General features: G+C 40.7%; 1 protein-coding gene across 2 annotated transcripts in view; it reads left to right on the plus strand.

The window, feature by feature from the left end:
• The window catches only part of GBF1 (golgi brefeldin A resistant guanine nucleotide exchange factor 1), a 154,114-nt gene that overhangs the window by 98,256 nt on the left and 31,022 nt on the right, over positions 1-24,836 (plus strand). For both annotated transcript variants that reach the window (XM_070752118.1, XM_070752119.1), the window contains exons 21-29: positions 1,088-1,170; positions 3,619-3,855; positions 6,960-7,053; positions 9,429-9,605; positions 11,205-11,269; positions 11,616-11,739; positions 14,536-14,607; positions 19,443-19,537; positions 22,203-22,356. In XM_070752118.1, the coding sequence (XP_070608219.1) occupies positions 1,088-1,170; positions 3,619-3,855; positions 6,960-7,053; positions 9,429-9,605; positions 11,205-11,269; positions 11,616-11,739; positions 14,536-14,607; positions 19,443-19,537; positions 22,203-22,356 (1,101 nt within the window). The remainder of the gene's footprint in view (positions 1-1,087; positions 1,171-3,618; positions 3,856-6,959; positions 7,054-9,428; positions 9,606-11,204; positions 11,270-11,615; positions 11,740-14,535; positions 14,608-19,442; positions 19,538-22,202; positions 22,357-24,836) is intronic.

The following is a 24,836-nucleotide window of genomic DNA, read 5'->3' on the forward strand; positions in this document are numbered from 1 at the left end:
ACCCCCGGGGGGGGCCTCTCCCCAGCTAGTAGCCTGGATTCATTGGATGAAGACGCACAGGCTATAATAGACATGAGGCAGCGACGTGCAGCTCAAAGACAGGGCCAATTAGAAAGGTATTTCCATCCCTGAATTGGCAACAGCTGGGTTTGGGTGTGGTTCTCCTCAGCAGGCTTGAAAAGGCAGGCCCGCCCTTACAGTCTTGTGGAGAGTTATCAACTGGGAGTCCTGTGACCTTGCTTCGATTCTCGGCGTCTCTGATCTTGGCTTGTGGCCTAGAAGGCTGAAAGACTTGGGGGAGGCGTGGGTTTTATTATCTCCAGCGTTGTTTTTGCCAGCAAGAATCCTGTTTTATTGCCTGGCCTTCGTGAAACCTCTGTGAAGCTTCATCGTGTTCCTGTCTGTAAGAGCAGTTTTTGTTACCTGTGTTTGCTTTCAATTATATAAACTTTCTTTGCTTTTTACCAGTGTGTCTGCCTACTCTTTTTGGTTGGGGTTGGCGTCTGGGGGGACCCAGACAGAACACTATGTAGGAATTTTTTTTCCATGCCAAAAGGGTTTTGTTGTTCCAGAAAAAAAGCAGTAATAAAGAATAAAAACTTCATGTTCATAATCCACCAGTGTGTGTGTGTGTGTGTGTGTGTGTGTGTGTGTGTGAGAGAGAGAGAGAGAGAGAGAGAGAGAGAGAGAGAGGTAAGGATAGTTCAGCATTCCACCAGATATTTAACACTTAAAATGTAAAGAAAAAAGAAAAAGAAATCAAATTCAGAGGCATGCTTAAAAATTCGAACAGCTAAATGGAAAAGGTGGAGATTCTCTGATTCTCTGGCCAACGATGGTGGCAAAATCAGCTCTTTGTCAGGATGGAAAATAAAACTACTACAACCCCATTTTCAGAGGATCCCTTGCTTCTATTTTTATGCTTTTTACTGAATTGCAGTAGTTTAGAAACTAACCCCCAAATCTTCCCAAGATATGTGTTGCCTCTGAATTTCATAACAAAGTATTCAAAATATTTCACAATAAAGGGTAATTTGCAAAATTCAGAATTTATCAGAAAGTAATGTACTTTCATCGCTAATTACAGGAATTCCGAAAAAATCTGAAAGGAGTAAATGGCGGCAAAGATTTTGACCAAGACATGTTAGAAGATATGTATTATGCTATCAAGTAAGTATAAATTAAACTTTGTAAGGAGAGTTACCAGAGCAATCTGATTTATAAAAAAAGCTAATTTGATAAAGGTCTAGCGTAGCAGCCAGTAGACAGTGAATTCTAGTCCTGCCTTAGGCGTGAAAAACTTGCCTGGGTGTTTTAGGGCTATTCATAGTCTCTCAACCCAAGTCACTTCACAGACGAGTTGTTGTGTCCCAGCTGACGGGTGGCGCATTCCGCCACTTCCCCCCCACCCAAATGGTAGCTCCCGGCTGATTCAGCACAAGTTCATGTCTACCCCATTGGATTAAAGATGTTAAGGAAAGATAGAGAAGTTGAAACTTCTGCTTGCACAAGGGGAGAACTGTAGATGTCTGCGTCCAACTGTCTCTTGTTTGCTCTCTCTCGTTCTCTCTCCCTGCCAGCTGGGAGCCATTCTTTTCATGGTAGCCATTCTTTTGGACGGGAGAGAGAGAGAGAGACAGAGAGCAAGAGAGGCGGGTGCGTGTAGGCAGTGACACAAGAACTGTACCTTATTTATATTGTTGGGCAAGTTTTATTAACTCTCGCCGCCGTGGCATTACGAGACCACCTTCTGCCGCACGAATCCCAGCGACCGGTTAGGTCCCACAGAGTTGGTCTTCTCTGGGTCCTGTCAACTAAACAATGTCATCTGGCAGGACCCAGGGGAAGAGCCTTCTCTGTGGCGGCTCCGACCCTCTGGAATTAGCTCTCTCCAGAGATTAGAACTGCCCCCACCCTCCTTGCCTTTTGTAAACTCCTTAAAACACACCTCTGTCGTCAAGTGTGGGGGAACTGAGACATCTCCCCCTGCCTATGTAGTTTTTGTGCATGATATGACTGTATGTATGTTTTTATATATTGGGGTTCCTTGATTTTTAGACTTTTTAAATGTACTATTGTTATTTTAGATTCTAACTATTAGATTTGTCATTATATATTGTTTCTATCACTGTTGTGAGCCGCCCCGAGTCTACGGAGAGGGGCGGCATACAAATCTAGTAAATAATAATAATAATAATAATAATAATAATAATAATAATAATAATAATAAAATAAATAATTACGTAGACCCTGTGGGATTGCTCTGCCTCCAGCGGTATTTTGAAACGTGTTCCTACCTATGAGGAGGAGGAGGCGAAGCAGGGATTGAGGCCCTGGAGCCGCCAGCGCAATGTGTAGAGCCATGAAAGCTATCAGACTCCTGCAAGATGTGTGTCTTGCACCCTGAAAATAATAAGACCTCCCTCCCCATAATAAGGCCAAGGCCATATTTTGGGAGTCAAAAAATATGACAGGATCTTACTTTAGGGGAAAGCCGGTACTTGGTGTTATATATGAAAAAAGTGGTATAAAAATGGTATAAAAATAAAATAAAATCCTACCACATTTGGTGTTCTTAATAGGAAAGTGAACATAAGAACAAGGGGGCACAATCTGACGTTAGTTGGGGGAAAGATCAGAAGCAATATGAGAAAATATTATTTTACTGAAAGAGTAGTAGATGCTTGGAACAAACTTCCAGCAGATGTGGTTGGTAAATCCACAGTAACGGAATTTAAACATGCCTGGAATAAACATATATCCCTCCTAAGATAAAATACATCACCTCGAGGTTCGATTTCTGCAATGCTCTCTACATGGGGCTACCTTTGAAAAGTGTTCGGAAACTTCAGATCGTGCAGAACACAGCCGCGAGAGCCATCGTGGGGCTTCCTAGATTCGCCCACGTTTCTGCAACACTCCGTGGCCTGCATTGGCTGCCAATCAGTTTCCGGTCACAATTCAAAGTGTTGGTTACGACCTTTAAAGCCCTGCATGGCATTGGACCAGAGTTCCTTCGGAACCGCCTGCTACCGCACGAATCCCAGCGACCTATAAGGTCCCACAGAGTTGGCCTTCTCCAGGTCCCGTCGACCAAACAGTGTCGTTTGGGGAAGAGGAAGAGGGGAAGAGCCTTCTCTGTGGCAGCCCCGGCCCTCTGGAATCAACTCCCCCCAGAGATTAGAACTGTCCCTACACTCCTTGTCTTTTGTAAATTACTCAAGACCCATCTATACCGCCAGGCATGGGGGAGTTGAGACACCTTTCCCCCAGGCCTTTTTTAAAATATATATTTATGTTTGGGTATGTAAATGTTGTTTGCTTTTTAAAATATGATAAGGTTTTAGGTGCTTTTTAATATTAGATTTGTTTTCGCTGGAATATTGTTTTTATTATTGTTGTGAGCCGCCCCGAGTCTTCAGAGAGGGGCGGCATACAAATCTAATTAATAATAATAATAATAATAATAATAATAATAATAATAATAATAATAAATAGTATAAGGGCAGACTAGATGGACCACGAGGTTTTTTTCTGCCGTCAGTCTTCTATGTTTCTATGTCTCTATTTGCATCTTAACAATTGATCATTTAATGTTTCTGTATTCATCTTTGATAGAAATGAAGAGATTGTGATGCCCGATGAGCAGACAGGTTTAGTGAAAGAAAACTATGTATGGAGTGTGTTGTTGCATCGTGGAGCTACTGAAGAAGGAATCTTTCTGCATGTTCCATCTGGCAGCTATGATCATGACCTCTTTGCCATGACCTGGGGACCTACTGTTGCAGCTCTTTCCTACGTTTTTGACAAGAGCTTAGATGAAACAGTCATCCAGAAGACTATCTCTGGTTTCAGGTAACACTACTTCATAGTCTGCAAAATTATTTTATGTACCAGATCCTTATTTTGACCTAAAACCTTGGACGTTAATCATGCTGATAGTTTAGCTTTGTAAAACAGCACTTCCTATAGAGCCTGTATAAAATAGATGCAATCCTTGATCAATTTATTAACCTCTTTAAAAATCTATATTTGGAATACTGTGTCCAGTTCTGGAGACCTCACCTACAAAAAGATATTGACAAAATTGAACGGGTCCAAAGACGGGCTACAAGAATGGTGGAAGGTCTTAAGCATAAAACGTATCAGGAAAGACTTCATGAACTCAATCTGTATAGTCTGGAGGACAGAAGGAAAAGGGGGGACATGATCGAAACATTTAAATATGTTAAAGGGTTAAATAAGGTCCAGGAGGGAAGTGTTTTTAATAGGAAAGTGAACACAAGAAAAAGGGGACACAATCTGAAGTTAGTTGGGGGAAAGATCAAAAGCAACATGATAAAATATTATTTTACTGAAAGAGTAGTAGATCCTTGGAACAAACTTCCAGCAGACGTGGTAGATAAACCCACAGTAACTGAATTTAAACATGCCTGGGATAAACATATATCCATTGTAAGATAAAATACAAAAAATAGTATAAGGGCAGACTAGATGGACCATGAGGTCTTTTTCTGCCGTCAGACCTCTATGTTTCTATATTGTAGCAGTTGCTTGTGTAAAGATCAATAGTGGAGCCATCAACTTTTTCAACATCCATATTGGTGTTAGACAGGGTTGCTGCATTTTATCACTCTTTCTGTTTCTCCTCATCTTAGACTTTGTTACATGGAAAGCAGCGAATGGCTCAAATGCTGGAATTCCCTGGTAGAATCACACAAGGCTCACAGACTTGATTTTGGTGACAATATTGCATTGTCAGAAACTAGTGCCTCCTTGCACAACATGACTACCAACTTAAGAGATAGAGGCTAGAAAAGTAGGACTACATATTAGTGTAGATAAGACCAAAGTCATATTGATTGGGAGTCAAGGCCTCAACACATTAATCACAACTGGCCAACAACCAATAGAACATGCCCAACAGTTTACATACCTTAGTAGCTTCTTATCACAAGATGGCAGCATAGATGCAGATGCAATACACAGAATTGGTAAAGCCTCAGAGGTATTTCAACTCTCAGTCCTGCCCAGACTTGGTCCCTTAAGAAAGAAAGATCTTGATTTCATTTCTAGTGAAAGGTATACAGTGTTCCCTCGATTTTTGCGGGGGATGCGTTCCGAGACCACCCACAAAAGTCGAATTTCCGCGAAGTAGAGATGCGGAAGTAAATACACTATTTTTGGTTATGAACAGTATCCCAAGCCTTCCCTTAACACTTTAAACCCCTAAATTACAATTTCCCATTCCTTTAGCAACCATTTAGATTATTACTCACCATGTTTATTTATTAAAGTTTATTTAAAAAAATGTTTTTTAAAGGCAGACGAAAGTTTGGCAATGACATATGACGTAATCGGGCGGGAAAAACCATGGTATAGGGTGAAAAACTGCGAAGTATTTTTTAATTAATGTTTTTGAAAAACCGTGGTATAGACGTTTCGCGAAGTTCGAACCCGCGAAAATCGAGGGAACACTGTACTTTACTACTGTGGTTTACAGTATAGCAAAGCTAGAACTGAGTATCCACACCAACTTTCCCCAGTAAACTCCCACCCTCTCCTTAGTTCCTTCTCATTACTGTTCTCTCATTGTCCAATCAATTAAAAGAGATGTTTTGGAAACAGTTGTTCTATGTGTCAGCATTCTTATCTCGGGGAAACAACCTGGAAGTCTTTTTTTGTTTCCCTTATCATTCACTTCGCCTTTCTCCCAGCCTCCCCCCGGGGTTCCTGGCAGTCTGGCAGTTTTGACATGCTGCCCCCCTTTGAAAAAGAGGTAAACCTGGAGAGAGAAGAGAGAGAAAGTGGTTAATCTTTCAGTGGGGCTAATTCAGACACTTATCATAAAATTTATGCAAAACATGTGAGACTCATATGTGCTGGGCATCTATCCATTCAGTTTTGCAAGTCTTTAGAGAATTAAAACTTGGAGTTTTCTGCTATGGGTGCATGAATCTAGGATATCCTTGACTTCAAAGTGTTGTTCCCCTGCAGTGAGAATTGGGAGAGGTGGGGTTCCACGGTTGGTCACAAGAGCAAAGGGGCTGCTGATTTCATAATATGATACAATGGTACCTCATGATACAAACTTAATTGGTTCCAGGAGGAGGTTCGTAAGGTGAAAAGTTCGTAAGATGAAACAATGTTTCCCATAGGAATCAATGTAAAAGCAAATAATGCGTGCAAATCCTTTAGGAAAATCCCAAACTTTAGAAGGGACGCGAACAGAGGGCAGGGAGGAGCAGCTAAAGGGGGCGGGTGGAAGAAGCAAGGCTAGGCTAAAGGGTGAATGGGAAGGAAGAAAGGCAAGGGGGGCGCCCCTCCATTTTCTTTCTTCAAAAGACACCCTTTCAGTGCCTCTGCAAGCACACTGTTCTCTGCAAAGTCTTTCCCCCTCCAAGCCGCCCCTCCCTTTTCTTTGTTCAAAAGACACTCTTTCAGTGCCTGCAAGCAGGCTGTTCTCCTACTTTTGTTAATGCAAAGTCTTTCCCCCTCCAAGCCGCCCCTCCCTTTTCTTTCTTCAAAAAAGGGGGGGGAAAAGAAACCCCTTCATCCCAGCAGCAGCGGCTTGGGTTTGTAAGGTGAAAATAGTTCGGAAGAAGAGGCAAAAAGAATCTTAAACACCGGGTTCGTATCTTGAAAAGTTTGTTAGAAGAGGCGTATAATAATATGCAAGAATGAAAAATGAGTGTTTGAGGAGCATTCGTGTGTGACAGAGTTGTATTTCTAAATGTCATCTTATTTTTTTATTACTGCAATGATTATTGTGCTTAATTCTCAATTAAGCTATTTGAGTGTGTGCATCATTAATGCACACGTGGTATTATTTGAAACCAAACCAGTTTGAATAATCACAGTTTGATGCATTGCAGAAATATAATGGGAAAAATCTAGGGAATAATTCTGAAAGTATTCACTATATAATTTCTCTTACAGCATTATGATTTGTCTTTCAGAAAATGTGCCATGATCTCTGCCCATTACGGCCTCAGTGATGTTTTTGACAACCTCATAATTTCTCTCTGTAAATTCACAGCTCTCAGCAGTGAGGTAAGTTGTCAAACGGAGACATATAGATAATTTAAATTTAAACATAGTTCATGAATAAAGTTGAGTTTCCTCTTACTTAAATAAAACGGTTAGTTAATACTAATCTTTAGTTCTTTCTGCTACCCCAGAGTGTCCAAAGTTCCATCCCACCAATTTTTAAAAGAGAATTGACAACAAAAGCATGTTCTTGCAAGAAAATTTATTATAATTAATTTCAAAATCTTATTTCCAAACCATCTGGATCCTTGGTCTGTTTGTACTTTTCCAAAATCATTTTTTTTTTGTTATTCTTTTGCTGTTTCTTTCATTTTTAAAAAGTCTTTAGCAATAGCATTTAGACTTATACAGTGGTACCTCGAGATACGAGTTTAATTCGTTCCGGACCTGCGCTCTTAAGTCGAGCAGCTCTTATCTCGAACGACTTTTCCCCATAGGAATTAATGTAAATAATTTTAATTGGTTCCAGCCCTCAAAAAACTCACAAAGTTAGTCTAAATTATGCAAAAAGACATTGCAAGAAGGGAGGAAGGAAAAGGAAAGCAAGAAATGGAGGGAGGAAAGGAAGGAAGGAAAGAAAGAAAGGAAGGAAGAAAGAAAGAAAGGAAGAAAGAAAGGGTGAAGGGACAGGAACAGAGGAAGGAAGCAAGGAAACTTATGAAAGGGGAGAGTAACTTCACTGCCACCCAATCCTGTAGAGGGAGGAAAGAAGGGAGTAAGGAAAAGGAAAGCAAGAAATAGAGGAAGGGAAGGTAAAAGAGAGAAAGAAAAAGAGCAAGAAAGAAAGCAAGCAAGAGAGAAAGAAAGAAAATGAAAGAGAAATAAAAATAGAGAGGGAGAATGAAAGAAATGGAAGGAGGGAAGGAAGGAGAGAAAGCAAGAGAAAGAAAGAAAGCAAGAGAAAGAAAGAAAGAGAAAGAAAGAAAGAAAGAAAGAGAGAGAAAGAAAGAGAAAGAAAAAAGAATGAAAGAGCAAGAGAGCAAGAGAGAAAAAGAAAGAGAGAGAGAAAGAAAGAAAGAAAGAAAGAAAAGCAACTTCAAAGAAAGGCTCACTGAGCATCTCTCACTCTCTCTCTCTTTCTATCCCTCTCTCTTTCTCTCCCCCCCTCTCCCCCCCTTTCCCTCTCTCTTTCTCTCTCTCCCTCTCTCTTTCTCTCCCCCCCTCTCCCCCCCTTTCCCTCTCCCCCCCCAGGCCGGCAGCGATGTTTTAAAACAGCCGCGCCGTTTGCGAGCTAACTCCTGAGGTGCGGAAGTTCGCGTTTGGGCCACTCGGAATGTGAAATTCAAAACAGCGTTCGGATCCCCCCACCCCCAGCAGAAGCCAAGGACCCCCAGAGTGGGGCGGCAGGGGAGGCGACCGCCTCTCCACTCACCAAGTGCCGGGATACGAGCCGAGAAGAGCCGGGCTGGCTTACTTTCCTTCCTTCCCGCGCTGATGCAGAGCCACTCGAACAAAGCGTCACGCCCCCCTGACGCTTTTGGCGGCAAAAGAGCCCAGCGTCGCTTCGGAAGCCGCCGAAAGCATCAGAGGGGCGCGACGCTTTGTTCGAGAGGCTCTGCATCAGCGCGGGAAGGAAGGAAAGTAAGCCAGCCCGGCTCTTCTCGGCTCGTATCGCGGAGAGGGGCGGCATACAAATCCAAGTAATAAATAAAATAAAATAAAAAAATGTCTCTCCTCTCCCAGCTCTTATCTCGAGTAGCTCTTAAGTCGAGCAGCTCTTATGTCGGGGTTCCACTGTATGCCACTTTACAACGCTATCCAGCCCTCTCTAAGCAGTTTACAGAGAGTAAGATATTGCCACCAACAATCTGGGTCCTCATTTTACTGACCTTGGAAGGACAGAAGGCTGAGTCAACCTTGAGTCTACTGAGATTCGATCCGCCAAACTTATTTATTAGATTTGTATTAGATTTGTATGCTGCCCCTCTCCGTAGACTGTTGGCAGCCGGTGATCAGCAGAAGTAGCTACTACTACTTCTCTTAAATACAAGTTTAAGAGGTTCGGGTATCCTCCTGGATCCACAGCTGAGCCTTGATTACCATCTCTCAGCTGTGGCCCTGCTGTATACCTCCCAGAGACCAATAAGATCACACAGAGTTGGCCTTCCCCGGGTCCCATCAACTAAACAATGTAGGTTGGCGGGGCCGTGGGGGAGGGCCTTCTCTGTGGCTGCCCCAACTCGATGGAATCAACTCCCCCTGAGGTTCGTACTCCTTCTACCCTACTGGTCTTTTGAAAGGCTGTGAACACCTGGTTTTGCCGGCAGTACTGACTAAATCAAGCCTTTCTGTTTTGAGTTAATATTTTATACCAAACTTGAGGGTTTTTTTTTAACAGTAAGACTATTTATTTATTTATTTGTACTTTTCTATTGCAGTCAATTGAGAATTTGCCAACAGTTTTTGGAAGCAATCCAAAAGCCCACATTGCAGCGAAGACTGTGTTCCACTTGGCTCATCGACATGGTGATATTTTACGAGAGGGCTGGAAAAACATAATGGAGGCGATGTTGCAACTTTTCCGAGCGGAATTATTGCCTAAAACCATGGTGGAGGTAAAACGAATGACAGTAGATGTTAGGAGAATTGGGTGAGAGGACAAGGATTTGCCATGCTTGGGCTTTGTTGTATAATCAATGTGCTAAAAAAAACCCACCTAACTTGGACGGGCATCAACAGGCTCAAGCTGAACCCCAACAAGACGGAATGGCTGCGGGTTCTGCCTCCTAAGGACTGTTCCATCTATTCATCCATTACTCTGGGAGATAAAATTTTGACACCCCCACTTCCCTCAGTGCTGGCCTGCAATCTGGGTGTCTCCCTAGACCAGCAGATGCGATTAAACCAACATCTCTCACAGTGGGTCTTCTCCGGGTCCCGTCAACTAAACAATGCCGCTTGGCGGGACCCAGGGGAAGAGCCTTCTCTGTGGCGGCCCCGGCCCTCTGGAACCAACTCCCCCCAGAGATTAGAATTGCCCCCACCCTCCTTGCATTTCGTAAGCTACTTAAAACCCAAAACCCACCTCTGCCGCCAGGCATGGGGGAATTAAGATTCCCTTTCCCCCTAGGCCTTTACAATTTTATGCATGGTATGTTTGTATGTATGTTTGGTTTTTTATATTAAGGGGTTTTTAATCGTTTTTAGTATTGGATTATTATTGTACGCTGTTTTATGATTGCTGTTAGCCGCCCCAAGTCTTCGGAGAGGGGCTGCATATAAATCCAATAGATAGATAGATAGATAGATAGATAGATAGATAGATAGATAGATAGATAGATAGATAGATAGATATAGATAGATAGATATGTAGATAGATAGATAGATATGTAGGTAGGTAGGTAGGTAGGTAGATAAAGATAGATAGATAGATAAGTAGATGGATAGATAGATAGATAGATAGATAGATAGATATGTAGATAGATAGGTAGATAGATAGGTAGATAGGTAGATAGATAAAGATAGATAGATAGATAGATAGATAGGTAGGTAAGTAGATAGATAGATAGATAGATAGATAAAGATAGATAGATAGGTAGATAGATAGATAGATAGATATAGATAGATAGATAAAGATAGATAGATAGATAGATAGATAAAGATAGATGGATAGATGGATAGATAGATAGATAGATAAATAGATAGATAGATAGATAGATAGATAGATAGATAGATAGATAGATAGATAGATAGATAGATAGATAGATAGATAGATAGAGCTAGGGGGACTTTTGCACAGGTTCGCCTAGTGCACCAGTTGCGGCCCTATTGGACAGGGTGTCTCTTCTCACTCATGATCTCATCGGCTCAAGGCTCGATTAATGCAATGTGCTCTACATGCGGCTTAAAGAACGTTCAGAGACTTCTAGACTGCTCTTTTAGCAGTAGAAATAAGGGAAATTGTGCTATTGAGAAGGATCAACCAAACCCCAAGATTGGCTTAATTATTACTATACTTTTATCTCTCAATGCCTATTATTTTAGTGGCCTTTTCCAATATCATTTTAAGGCCTGTTTCTATGTTTAAAATATTTATGATATGTGTGTATATCTGCATGTAAATGTATATGCACTAGTATACACTAGAAAAGCTGTATTGAAAGAGTTTAATAAAATACATTTTAAAGTACTTAATTTATTGATTTGATCCATAGGTGGAAGATTTTGTAGATCCAAATGGCAAGATCTCTCTTCAGCGAGAGGAAACACCTTCTAATCGGTGGGTTACCTAGAGACTAGAATAAATTGACAGAAAAGTCTGAACTTTGATATTTACATATAAAACTGTTAGATAATACAGATGGAATTTATATCTCAGTGCAAATTTTTTCATTATTATATTCCAGCTAGCAATCATAGCCTTTTGTCCATCTCATGATTTTTGTCTATATCTTAATATTCTGTGTCTCCTGAGGATGTTTGATCCCCATTGAGATGTTTGAGTTTTGCAATAATTGTGAATATCTGTACCTGCTTTAGATTTGAAACTCTGATACTGAGTTCTATTTGCAAGTTTCTCCTCCACTCTTCTATTTATAAGCATGTTTTTCTTTTTTCTTTTGTAGTGGTGAGTCTACAGTACTCATTTTTGTTAACTGGCTGACACTCAGTGGCACAGAGCAATCTGGTATGAGAGGACCATCCACAGAGAATCAGGAAGCAAAGAAAATGGCCCTGGACTGTATAAAGGTAATTTGGGTTCAGGTAAAAGATAATGGCTTAAATGATGCAATATATTTTCAAACATATTGGACAGGTACATTTATTTGATTTTGTTTTTATTTTTGACAGACTGAAACACTGGGCCCTATCTAACAAAATGAAATTCAGTGTAGCGAAAAGTAAAGTTTTAGGCAAGAAAAACCAAAAGTACACATATAGACTGGGTGAAACCAGGCTTAATAGCAGTAACTGTGAGAGGGATCTTGGAGTCTTAATGGATAACCGATTAAATATGAACCAACAGTGTGCAGTGGCAGCCAAAAAAGCCAATCTAATCCTAAATTGCATTAACAGTAGATTCAGGATCAAGTGAGGTACTAATTCAATTCAATTTATTAGATTTGTAATGCCGCCCCTCTCTGAAGACTTGGGGCGGCTCACAACAACAATAAAAACAGTATAACCTTGGAACAAATCTAATAATAAAATTACATTAAAAAAACCCAACAATTTAAAAACCATACAACACATACATACCAAACATAAAATATAAGAAAGCCTGGGGGAGATGTCTTAATTCCCCCATGCCTGGTGATACAGGTGGGTCTTGAGTAACTTGCGAAAGGCAAGGAGGGTGGGGGCCGTTCTAATCTCTGGGGGGGAGTTGATTCCAGAGGGCTGGGGCCACCACAGAGAAGACTCTTCCCCTGGGGCCCGCCAAACGACATTGTTTGGTCGGCGGGACCCAGAGAAGGCCAACTCTGTGGGACCTTATCGGCCGCTGGGATTCGTGCGGTAGAAGGCGGTTCCGGAGGTATTCTGGTCCAATGCCATGAAGGGCTTTAAAGGTCATTACCAACACTTTGAATTGTGACTGGAAACCGATCGGCAGCCAGTGCAGGCCACGGAGTGTTGTAGAAACGTGGGCGAATCTAGGAAGCCCCACGATAGCTCTCGCGGCCGCATTCTGCATGATCTGAAGTTTCCGAACACTTTTCAAAGGTAGCCCCATGTAATACCACTGTATAAAACTTTAATAACACCACATGTAGAATATTACATTCATTCTGCTTACTACACTATAAAAAGATGTTGAGTCTCTAGAAAGTGCCAAAAAAAAGAAAGAAACAAAGATGATTGGGGGACTGGAGGCTAAAATGTGAACTGGGCATGGCTTGTCTAAAGAAGAGAAGGACCAGGAGAGACATAATAGCAGTGTTCCAGTATTTGAGGGACTATCCCGGAGAGGAGGGGGGGGGTCAACAACCTGTTTTCCAGAGCACCTGAATGTCAACCAAGGAAGAATGGATGGGAACTGCATCAATCTGGAAATAAGGAGAAATGTTCTCACTGTGAGATCAGAATGAACCAATGGAACTCCTTGCGTTCAGAAATTGTGGGAGCTTCATCCCTGGAAGCTTTCAAGAAGAGATTTGAAGTGCCATCTGTCAGAAATGGTGTAGGACAGGGGTGTCAATCTTGCGACCTGTGGGCTGGATGCATCACACAATGGCCACATCTATGGCCGGTTTAGCGAAGGGGGAAAAAGTCATGATAAAAAAAAGTCACAGGACGATGCGAGTTTGACACTGGCTTAGGGTCTCCTGCTTGGGTGAGTGATTGGACTAAATGATCTACAAGGTCCCTTCAAATCCTGTTATTCTATTTTATTCTAAATTTATTAGAATAGAATAGAATAGAATAGAATTTTTTATTGGCCAAGTGTGATTGTCTTGGTGCAGATGCTCTCAGCGTCCATAAAATAAAATATACATTTGTCAAGAATCATGTGGTACAACACTTAATGATTGTCATAGGGGTCAAATAAGCAATGAAGAAGCAATATTAATAAAAATCTTAGGATATAAGCAACAAGTTACAGTCATACAGTCAACATGGGAGGAAATGTGTGATAGGAATGATGAGAAAAACTAGTAGAATAGAAGTGCAGATTTAGTAGAAAGTCTGACAGTGTTGAGGGAATTATTTGTTTAGTAGAGTGATGGCGTTCAGGAAAAACTGTTCTTGTGTCTAGTTGTCTTGGTGTGCAGTGCTCTGTAGCGATGTTTTGAGGGTAGGAGTTGAAACAATTTGTGTCCAGGATGCGAGGGGTCAGTAAATATTTTCCCCGCCCTCTTTTTGACTCGTGCAGTGTACAGGTCCTCAATGGAAGGCAGGTTGGCAGCAATTGTTTTTTTCTGCAGTTCTGATTCTCCTCTGAAGTCTGTTTCGGTCCTGTTGGGTTGCAGCACCAAACCAGGCAGTTATAGAGGTGCAGGTGACAGACTCAATGATTCCTCTGTAGAACTGTATCAGCAGCTCCTTGGGCAGTTTGAGCTTCCTGAGCTGACGCAGAAAAAAACATTCTTTGTTGTGCTTTTTTGATGATGTTTTTGATGTTAGGTGACCATTTTAGGTCTTGAGATATGATAGAACCTAGAAATTTGAAGGTCTCTACTGTTGATACTGTGTTGTCTAGTATTGTGAGAGGTGGAAGGGTTTCTCCTAAAGTCTACCACCATTTCTACGGTTTTGAGTGTGTTCAGTTCTAGATTGTTCTGGTCACACCACAAGGATAGTTGTTCAACTTCCCATCTGTATGGGGATTCATCATAGTCCTTTCAAGAAGCCATTCTCTCTTGAGAAAAAGACACTGAGTTCAAACCAAGAAGTCCTTCATCCTAACAATGAGTTAGGGGATATTAATAAAGAGGCAATGCATCATGTTTGTGGATACTTAGTTTTTATACTATATATATTTTACTTATTTTTGCCTTGTGAGATTTATAACTTATTTCTCTTCTATTTTTTTTCATTTTACAGCAATGTGATCCAGAGAAGTTAATCACTGAGAGCAAGTTTCTGCAACTTGAGTCCCTGCAGGAATTAATGAAGGTGAGGTTTGAATAGTTAGCCTTTCTGGCAGACTAGAATTAGGCAGGCTTAAACCAGTTGCAGAGTTTTGAAAATACTTACTGTGAGTAATGAGATTTCATTGCTAATTTTAGATGGATTTGTATTGCTTACGTATCAAAATAACGAGCTTCTTACAGTTCTGTCCACCTAGAAATTCTGCTACACTGTCCCATATTGGTTTCATTTTCTTTCAGAGATATACAATTAATCATACTTAGCTTTCTGCTAGTACAATGATCCCTCGAGTTTCGCGATCTCGATCTTTGCGAAACGCTATATCGCGATTTTTCCACCCGATGATGTCACTCCCTTCCTTTCTCATCTTTCTTTCTCTCTTTCTTTCTCTATCTTGCTTCTTCCTCTCTCACACTCTCTTCCTCCCTCTCTCATCTCTTTCTTTCCTTCTCTCTCTTTCTCTATCTCTCCCCCTCTTGCTCTCGAGCGGCGGGCAGCACCCAGGGAAGGTTCCTTCGGCTGCCTAGCAGCTGATCTGCTCGGCAGCGCAGTAGCAGCGAGGAGCTGAAGATGGGGTTTCCCCTTTGCGTGGGCAACGGGGAAACCCCATCTTCGGCTCCTCGCTGCTACTGCGCTGCTGAGCAGATCAGCTGCTGGGCGGCCGAAGGAACCTTCCCTGGGTCTTCAACTCCCAGAATTCCCCGCCGCCCACGCAAAGGGGAAACCCTGATCGTGCACCGAGCGGCGGACAAGCGGCGGGCGGAAAAGCGGCGGGCGGAAAAGCGGCGGGCGGAAAAGCGGCGGGCGGAAAAGTGGCGGAAAAGCGGCGGGCAGAAAAGCGGCGGACAAGCGGCGGGCGGACAAGCGGCGGGCAGGCGGGCAGGCAGGCGGCTCCTCAGCTGCTGGGCGGCGGAAGGAACCTTCCCTGGGTCTTCCCGGGTGCGGAAGTAAAAACACCATCTGAGCTTGCGCGGCCATGGAAAAAGGGGCGCGCATGCGCAGATGGTGTTTTTACTTCTGCACCACTACATTGCGAAAAATCGAGTATCGCGAGGGGTCTTGGAACGTAACCCTCGCGATACTTGAGGGATCACTGTAATCCAAACAGGATCCTTATGATCGTATTTCTATATAGTACTTATATATAGAAATTATAAGTATAGAAACTATAAGTACTAGAGTACTTATAGTTCTATATAGTATTTTTACACGTCTCAATCACAGCACTATTACAGTCAGTTAGTATGTATTGTCCTGCACCTGGGCCATTTTTTCCCTCTCCCCCTAGTGGAGACATTGCTAAACACTGTCTTTTCTTGAGCTTGAATTCAAAAACTACAAAATGTAAAAAGCCCTACCTTTCTCTCTCCTTCTCTGTGATCTGAAAGTGCAATTTAAAATGGCTTTCCCCTCCTTTTTATCCTTCCCAGTCTAGTCCTGCCCCAGCCTAATCTGTGAGTGGTCTGTGCTTGAACTCAAACTGCCAATAAAATTGTCCCTTACAGCCAGTAATATCTGCCCCACCTCCTTGAATTCAAAAAAATACAAAATGTAAAAAGCACTACCTTTCTCTCTCCTTCTCTGTGATCTGAAAGTGCAATTTAAAATGGCTTTCCCCTCCTTTTTATCCTTCCCAGTCTAGTCCTGCCCCAGCCTAATCTGTGAGTGGTCTGTGCTTGAACTCAAACTGCCAATAAAATTGTCCCTTACAGCCAGTAATATCTGCCCCACCTCCTTGAATTCAAAAAAATACAAAATGTAAAAAGCACTACCTTTCTCTCTCCTTCTCTGTGATCTGAAAGTGCAATTTAAAATGGCTTTCCCCTCCTTTTTATCCTTCCCAGTCTAGTCCTGCCCCAGCCTAATCTGTGAGTGGTCTGTGCTTGAACACAAACTGCCAATAAAATTGTCCCTTACAGCTTGAACTCAAACTTCCAATAAAATTGTCCCTTATAGCCAGTAATATCTGCCCCACCTCCTTGAATTCAAAAAATACAAAATGTAAAAAGCACTACCTTTCTCTCTCCTTCTCTATGATCTGAAAGTGCAATTTAAAATGGCTTTCCCCCTCCTTTTTATCCTTCCCAGTCTAGTCCTGCCCCAGCCTCATCTGTGAGTGGTCTGTGCTTGAACACAAACTGCCAATAAAATTGTCCCTTACAGCTTGAACTCAAACTGCCAATAAAATTGTCCCTTACATCCAGTAATATCTGCCCCACCTCCTTTAATTCAAAAAATACAAAATGTAAAAAGCACTACCTTTCTCTCTCCTTCTCTGTGATCTGAAAGTGCCTACTTTATTCTACTTTATCATAAGGTTTATTCTACTTTATCATAAGGTTATATTAATTGCAAATCTGAAAGTGTGTGTGTAATATATATTAGTACAGTGATTTTCAACCTTTTTTGAGCTGCGGCACATTTTTTACATTTACCAAACCCGGGGGCACATTGAGCGGGGGGAGGGTGGGGGCTAAAAAAGGTTTGGACAAAAAAAAATCTCTCTCTCTTCCTCCCTTTCGCTCTATTTCTCTCTCCCTCCCTCTTTCTCTCCCTTCTTTCTTTCTCCATCCCTCTTTCTTTCTCTTCCTTCCTTCTTCTCTTTTTTGCTCTCTTTCTCCCTCCCTACCACTATGTCTTTCTCTCTCTCTATTGCTTTCTTTCTCTCTCTCTCTTTCTCTCTTGCTTTCTTTCTCTTGTTCTCTTTCTCTCTCTCTTGCTTTCTATCTCTCTCTTGTTCCCTTTCTCTCTCTCACTCTCTCTTTCTCTCTCTCTCTTGCTTTCTTTCTCTCTTGCTTTCTTTCTCTCTCTGAGCTTCGCAGCACACCTGACCATGTCTCACGGCACACTAGTGTGCCGCGGCACACTGGTTGAAAAACACTGTATTAGTAGATCATGCAGAAGCTCCACCTAGGCACAGCTGCCATCTGTTTATCAAGCAATAGCATGAGCCCAAGAAGACTCCCTAATTACACATCAGTTCCATCTGGGAGAATGCAACCCCATTCAGAGTCAAATGTGACATGTGACTAGACTTAGTTAGAAGCCCCAAACCCAAAACTATTTGGGTTTCCACGACTCCCTTCATGACTTTCTATGGCTGAAAATCAACCTCCCTGTCAAGAGCCTTCCCTAAAAAGGGAAGATTGGAAACTGGATCAAAGTTGTCTAAAACAGTTGAGACCAAGAATAACCTCTTGAGAAAGAGTTATACCCCCATCTCCTTCAAAGTGCAAAAAAGTATTAACCTCCGCTTACATGCCACCATTCAACCAGTTAGGAGGGGCATGGATCCAGAACACAAATGATCAATCTCACACACCCATTAGATCTCTGTTCACTTCTTTAGAACCAGCTAACTCTTTCCAAATAACGGACCTCAGATATGCTCTGATCACTTTCAAGGGATTTGTCCAGCTACAGTCCAACTGAGTGAAGTTGAGTAGCTTTCTCTAGCAGATGTTGAGAATATTCCTCACAAAAATATTGGCAAAGAAATTGATATAGATACATGGGAAAAAGTTTGGACCTCAAATTGGAAAATGACAAAATCAGTTTCCCTAAAAGAAAACCAAATTAAGATGGTTTACAGATGGCACCTTCCACCAAATAGAATAGCAAAAATGTTTCCCAAGACTTCCCCATTATGTTGGAAATGTAAGAAGGAAATAGGATCTTACTATCATCAATGGTGGACATGTTGTAAAGTCAAGTTATACTGGAAAATGATAGAAAAAATGATAAAAGAAATAGTAAAACAGGAGATAGACATAACCCCGGAATTTTATTTACTGGGAATAACTAATCAGAAGTATAAGAAAGAAATTTTACACCTAGTTATTCATATTTTGACCGTGGCCAGGATAATATACACGCAAAATTGGAAAGGGGAAAATATCCCCAAAGAAGAAGAAGTTATTGAGAAAATATTAGATTGCACTGAAATGGATATGATGACAAGACGGTTAAAAGATCAAGAAGAAACAGAATATTATGAAATATGGAATAAAGTGTATATATATGGATAAATAATAAGAAACATTAAAATAACGAATAAGTAAATAAGAGAATTATATTAGTAGTGATATGAATTAAGATTTATGTTAGAATTAGCATTGATATGATTTAAGAGTGATGTTAGAACTAGTTTACGTATGAAAATTTTTGATATAAGGTAAAACAAAATTCTTCTTTTCATTTAAAGCAACAAGTTGAATTTAAGTATTTTTTGAATGTATTCATTTTCTGTATCGAAATTTTACTTCTAGAATAAGCGGGGAAGATACAACCCCATTTTTATGTTAAATGTATGTTTGTCAGTTTTGTCTATTTTAAGAAAATCAATAAAATAATTTTTTTTTTTAAAAAGAGAATATTCCTCACAGCAGCCTTGTAACAGCTTCATTGGCTCCTGTTTATTCAGAAGGAACCAAGACCCCTATAATCACTGATTTATGCTGACAAATGTTAAAAAATAAATGTAAAATATTAGAAACATAGAAACATAGAAGACTGACGGCAGAAAAAGACCTCATGGTCCATCTACTCTGCCCTTATACTATTTCCTGTATTTTATCTTACAATGGATATATGTTTATCCCAGGCATGTTTAAATTCGGTTACTGTGGATTTACCAACCACGTCTGCTGGAAGTTTGTTCCAAGGATCTACTACTCTTTCAGTAAAATAATATTTTCTCATGTTTCCTTTGATCTTTCCCCCGCCTACAAAACTTTTTTTTATTACGCCTACAAAACTTTTTTTGACTTTTCATTTCCATGATAATTGTAGCAGCTTATTGTATCTGTCCTCACTTTGATACCAATGTTAAATACATGAATATTATTTGGCTGCTACAGGCTCTTATATCTGTGTCTCCTGATGAAGAAACTTATGATGAAGAAGACTGCGCTTTCTGTTTGGAGATGCTGTTGAGGATCGTGCTGGAAAATAGGTGAGCCACATACGATGCCATTTCACTCTTTGACATGGCAAAAAAAATGTTGAGGACTTTCAATTTTACTTGATAGTATTCTTTTTTTTTAAAAAAAATATTTTTATTAAATTTTTATTACAACGAACAAACAAAAAAATCTTAAAGAAAAAGTGCCCAACACCAATAAACCCCACCACCATTTAGGGGGTTAAATTATTTACAATAAATTTCAATTTCTTCCTTGGCTCCGGTTTACATTTCTTTACATACAAAAAGTGATTGGAATTTATTTTTCACATTGTCGTCATAAATTCTACTTAAGATATAATTTTTCACCTTATTCCATTGTGCCATCAGCTTCTCCAATTTATTTTCATCAAAGTTATTTAATCTTATTCCCATAATTTCGAAGCGGATGTGGTCCACCATATACCAGTATCAATTCTGGATTGTCCATTTATTACTATCCTTCCACCCTAGTACCACTACTGCTTGAGCGCTTTCCAAAGCTGCTGTTTTGATTTCTTTAAATTCTCGTAATTCCCCATGTTTAACTAGTGTTGCTAATTCTTTCGTGATTATCCAATTAATGTTTAGCATATTGTTAATTTCATTCTGTACTTCCTTCTAAAATCTTTGAACTACAACACATTCCCAGAGCATATGCATAAAAACTCCTTTTATTTGGCAACCATGCCAGCAATTTCCTTTTCCTTTCCTCTGGAAGTGTGCTAGTTTTATTTGATAGTATTCTTCAAACTGGAAATTCAGGTAAATTATCAGGTTGAAGAGTATGCCTAACAACTGATTTGATTATTTCATTCTTTTGGGTATAAAGTTTTTTTTATTTTTCTCCACCTTAAGATAAAACATATATGAATAAAAACACAACATCAATGCCTAACAGTATACATATATACATTTTTCTTATCTAAAAAAATAAAAATAGCGGAGTATCTTAAATTTCTGTTTTCATTTAGACTATCATAACTTCATCATTTCAACAATTAAACTACTTGACAAATAAGAATACAATTTTTATATTTAAAATAGTATAAATTTTACGAATACTTTAAATTTGTGTTGCATAATTATCTAATACTGCCACCATTTCTCTTTTTGTCATCTGGCTTCCTACCATCCAGTTTCTAATTCTTTTACATCACTTTCAAAATGGCTGTTTGTTTGTTTGTTTGTTTGTTTGTTTGTTTGTTTGTTTGAATTTATATGCCATCCCTCTCCGAGGATTCGGGGCTGCTTACAACATATAAAAACAACAGAATACAGTAGCTAAATCCAAGTAATTAAAACTAAACAAACAATCTAAAATCCCTAGTTATGCTAAAAATCAGTCATACCCATTCAAATAACAACCATACAAACATTCATCGGTTAGGAGGCTGAGATCTAATCGCCCTAAGCTTGGCAGCATAGATGAGTCAAGGCTCTTGCGAAAGGCGAGGAGGGTGGGGGTGGTGCGAATCTCCGGGGGGAGCTGATTCCCCTAGGCCCCGCCAAGTGACATTGTCTAGTTGACGGGACCTGGAGAAGACCACTCTGGGACCTAACCGGTCTCTGGGACTCATACAGCAGAAGGCGGTTCCGCAAGTAATCTGGGCCCATGCCATATAGGGCTTTATAGATCATTACTGTTCTGCCGGCGTGTCCCAACCACCATAATTACAGGGTAATTAGTCCAGAAAGACACACACCACACAATAGAAGGAAAACCAAAAGTCTTTATCAACAGAAAAGCAGAAAAAACTCCCTTTTTAAATGTCAAAGGGATTTTGTGGTACACACAAGGCACAGGTTAAATGCAATCCAATTTCTCTCCCAGTAACTGGGAAATTGAGTCCAAATTCCAAAGTCCAGAAAGTCCACACATAGTCTTGAACAGGGAAAACAGCAAAACCACGATCTTGACAAACTATGAATCAGATAAACTTTCACAAAGCTAAATCAGCACGCTGCTCTTTTTATCTATAGCACTAATTACAGCAGCCCCACCCAACCACAGGTGGCCTCACTTATCTCCTGTAATAATCCTTCAGTTGTTCTCTTCTATGCATCATTCTCCACATGCGTGGGTCTGTCATAAGTTCTTGTTCAGAATCCGGGGATGATCTACACTCAGCTTCAGTGGCCTGCAGTACACCACTCTACCTGCTGCGCCACCCCGGCTTCTACATACATACACACACACACACACACACACACACACACACACACACACACACGCGTAATTTACACTGTTGTAAGCCACCTTGAGTTCTTCTGGGTTGGGTGGCATAGAAGTCAAATTAATAAAATGAAATAAATTTAAAAAGCTCAAAAATCAAACTCAAGAGAAATTGTGTTACAATAGCAGCAACCCTGTGAGATGAGTTGGGCTAAGAGTGGTTGTCCCAAATCATCCAGCTGGCTTCCATGCTTTAATAATAATAATTAATAATAATAATAATTTATTGGATTTGTATGCAGCCCCTCTCCGTAGACTCTTAATGGAAGACCAGAACTTACAGTCCCTTAGTTAAGGCCAGCACCTTAACCAAATTGGCTCTGAATAAATCATTCTCATACATTGATCACAAATTCCAATTATTAACTGCCTGGAATAAAGCCTGTGTTTTGGTTTATCTTTTCCGCACAATATACTATTTTTCTTTCTCTTTCTTTATAGGGATCGTGTGACTTTCGTTTGGCAGGCAATGCGAGATCATCTTTACCATTTATGTATTAATGCTATGGAATACTGTTGCCTAGTGGAAAGAGCGGTAGTGGGTCTATTGAGATTAGCAATCCGACTTCTGCGCAGAGAAGACATAAGTGCCCAGGTAACTACAGTTCTGTGTGATATGACAGTTTTCTGAATCTGAAGGGACTAATTTCATTTTTTAGTGTCAATTACTGGGAATGTTCCAATACTAAAAGTATCATTGCCCATATGTTAAGGGTAGAATTCCTGCCTTTCCTTTTCGTTTTTGTTTTCACCAACACGAGAAGTGTTTCCAGAATTTTTCCATGTCCTTGCAAGACATCTGTTGGACATACAGTGGTATCTCTACGTAAGAATGCCTCTACTTAAGAACTTTTCTAGATAAGAACTGGGTGCTCAAGATTTTTTGGCCTCCACTTAAGAATTTTTTTTTAGTTAAGAACCCGAGCTCGGAAAAATTTCCAAGGAAATTTGAGAACGGCATGAAGGCCCGGCCAGTTTCCTGCCATTCCCCCTTTAATCCCAGCCATCTTAGGCTTTTCTGGGCTGCCAGAGGAGCCTTTAGGTGGCATTTAAGGAGGCTTTGGCAGCCCAGAGCGAACGGAGCGTTTTCCTTTCTCTGGGCGCTTGGAGAGGGAATAAACCACTTTGCTGTGGTGACTCCCACACGCTGCCTCCCATACATCCAGCGCGATGTTGCCTCCCGGAGCATCTGGGCGTGGAAAGGCAAAAGGGGGTGCTCACCTTACCTTCTTCCTTCGACAGCAATTGTCTTCCCTCTCTTCTTCCTCTTCCTCCCACCCAAATTCCGAGCTTTTATTTCTTTCCTAAAGGGTTTGCATGCATTATTTGCTTTTACATTGATTCCTATGGGAAAAATTGCTTCTACTTAAGAACCTGGTCATGGAACGAATTAAGTTCTTAAGTAGAGGTACCACTGTATTCACATATTCCCTCTCTCTCTCCCTCCCTCTCTTCATCTCTCCATCTTTCTCCCTCCCTCCCTCCCCCCCTCTCTCCCAGTTTGACATTTTAATTCAGCTTTTACTCCTTCTATTATCTTATCAAGTAGAGAGATAAGACAATCAGACTCCTTTTTCATGATCAGAAAATATTTATAGTTACATTTAACAAATAGGCAGAATGCTCACTCTCTTGGGTTTGCTGTTATACAGCCTAATGTACCTGTCTACACCAGTTGCCATTTGTTTACATGTATCGTCTTCAAATATTGTTATAGCTCCTTTCATTTCAATATCCAATTGTATTGATTTAATAGATGGAATAGGATAGAATTCTTTATTGGCCAAGTGTGATTGGACACACAAGGAATTTGTCTTTGGTGCATATGCTCTTTGTGTACATAAAAAAATACATTCATGAAGAATCATAAGATACAACCCTTAGTGATAGTTTTAGATTATTAACCGTACTAGGAAACAAATAAACAACATAAGTTGTAAAGATCCAAGCAATATGGTTATAGTCATAATTGGGAAAAGATAGTCACTAGGAAAGATGAGAAGAATATATTGGCATTTTGTATTTGTATTTATTGGATTTGTATGCCGCCCCTCTCCGAAGACTCGAGGCGGCTATCAACAATATAAAAAGACAATGTAAACAAATCTAATATTAAAAATAATCTAAAAAACCCCAATTTAAATAACCACTCATACATACAAGCATACCATGTATAAATTCTATAAGCCTAGGGGGAAGGGAAATTTCAATTCCCCCATGCCTGACGACAGAGGTGGGTTTTAAGGAGCTTGCGAAAGGCAAGGAGGGTGGGGGCAGTCCAGCAACAGGACCTCCAGACAGCGATCACAGGACCTCCAGACAGCAATCACAGGACCTCAGATATGCGTCCCCCACGGCGTTCCGCTGCTCCCTGCTGCGTCAGCCAGAAGTTCGGCCTAGCGGAAGTCCCAGGCCTAGACACTCTGTGCCGGAGCTCTGCTGTTCTGGCCTACAGACCTCCGGCACAGAGTCACTAGTCTATAGTCTACACTACAGCAATTTTTTTATCCTCGGTTACTGCACCTGGCCGTGTAGGAGCCGAGGATGAAACGTAACTCTCCGAAAGTTTCTCCGGCGGCCGCATGTCACTGAAAATGGCTACGCGTGTCAGTGCTGACACGCGTGTCATAGGTTCGCCATCACTGCTCTAAGCTGTGCTTAGATCCTGAGCCACTCTCAAATGCCTGTTTAATATGCCTGTTTGAATGCTTATCCATTGGCGACCTCTGACTAACAGTATTGGCATGTACCTTTTCCAAATTCTCATGTTCAGAAAAATTTGCAGAAAGTGAAATAATCACATTTTGTGTCCAGCTGTAAATCTATATGCGTTTAATCCTGATTGATAACTTATAAATTTTAATTTTCTTGCCTTTGGCTGTCCTTTCCTGTTTCTTCTGGGAAATCCATGTCTTGAAAAATTATCAACAATTACCAAAGCAAATGTAGTCCCTTCGAAGGGGATAGACGGTCAATTAAATCAGCATGCACTGATTTAAAATTCTTTCAGACTTTCTCTAAATTCTTTTGCTGACATGGTATATTTTTGATTTGGCTCTTTACAAATTGCACAAT

This window comes from Erythrolamprus reginae, chromosome 5, assembly GCF_031021105.1.
Source record: "Erythrolamprus reginae isolate rEryReg1 chromosome 5, rEryReg1.hap1, whole genome shotgun sequence".
Classification (NCBI taxonomy): domain Eukaryota; kingdom Metazoa; phylum Chordata; class Lepidosauria; order Squamata; family Dipsadidae; genus Erythrolamprus; species Erythrolamprus reginae.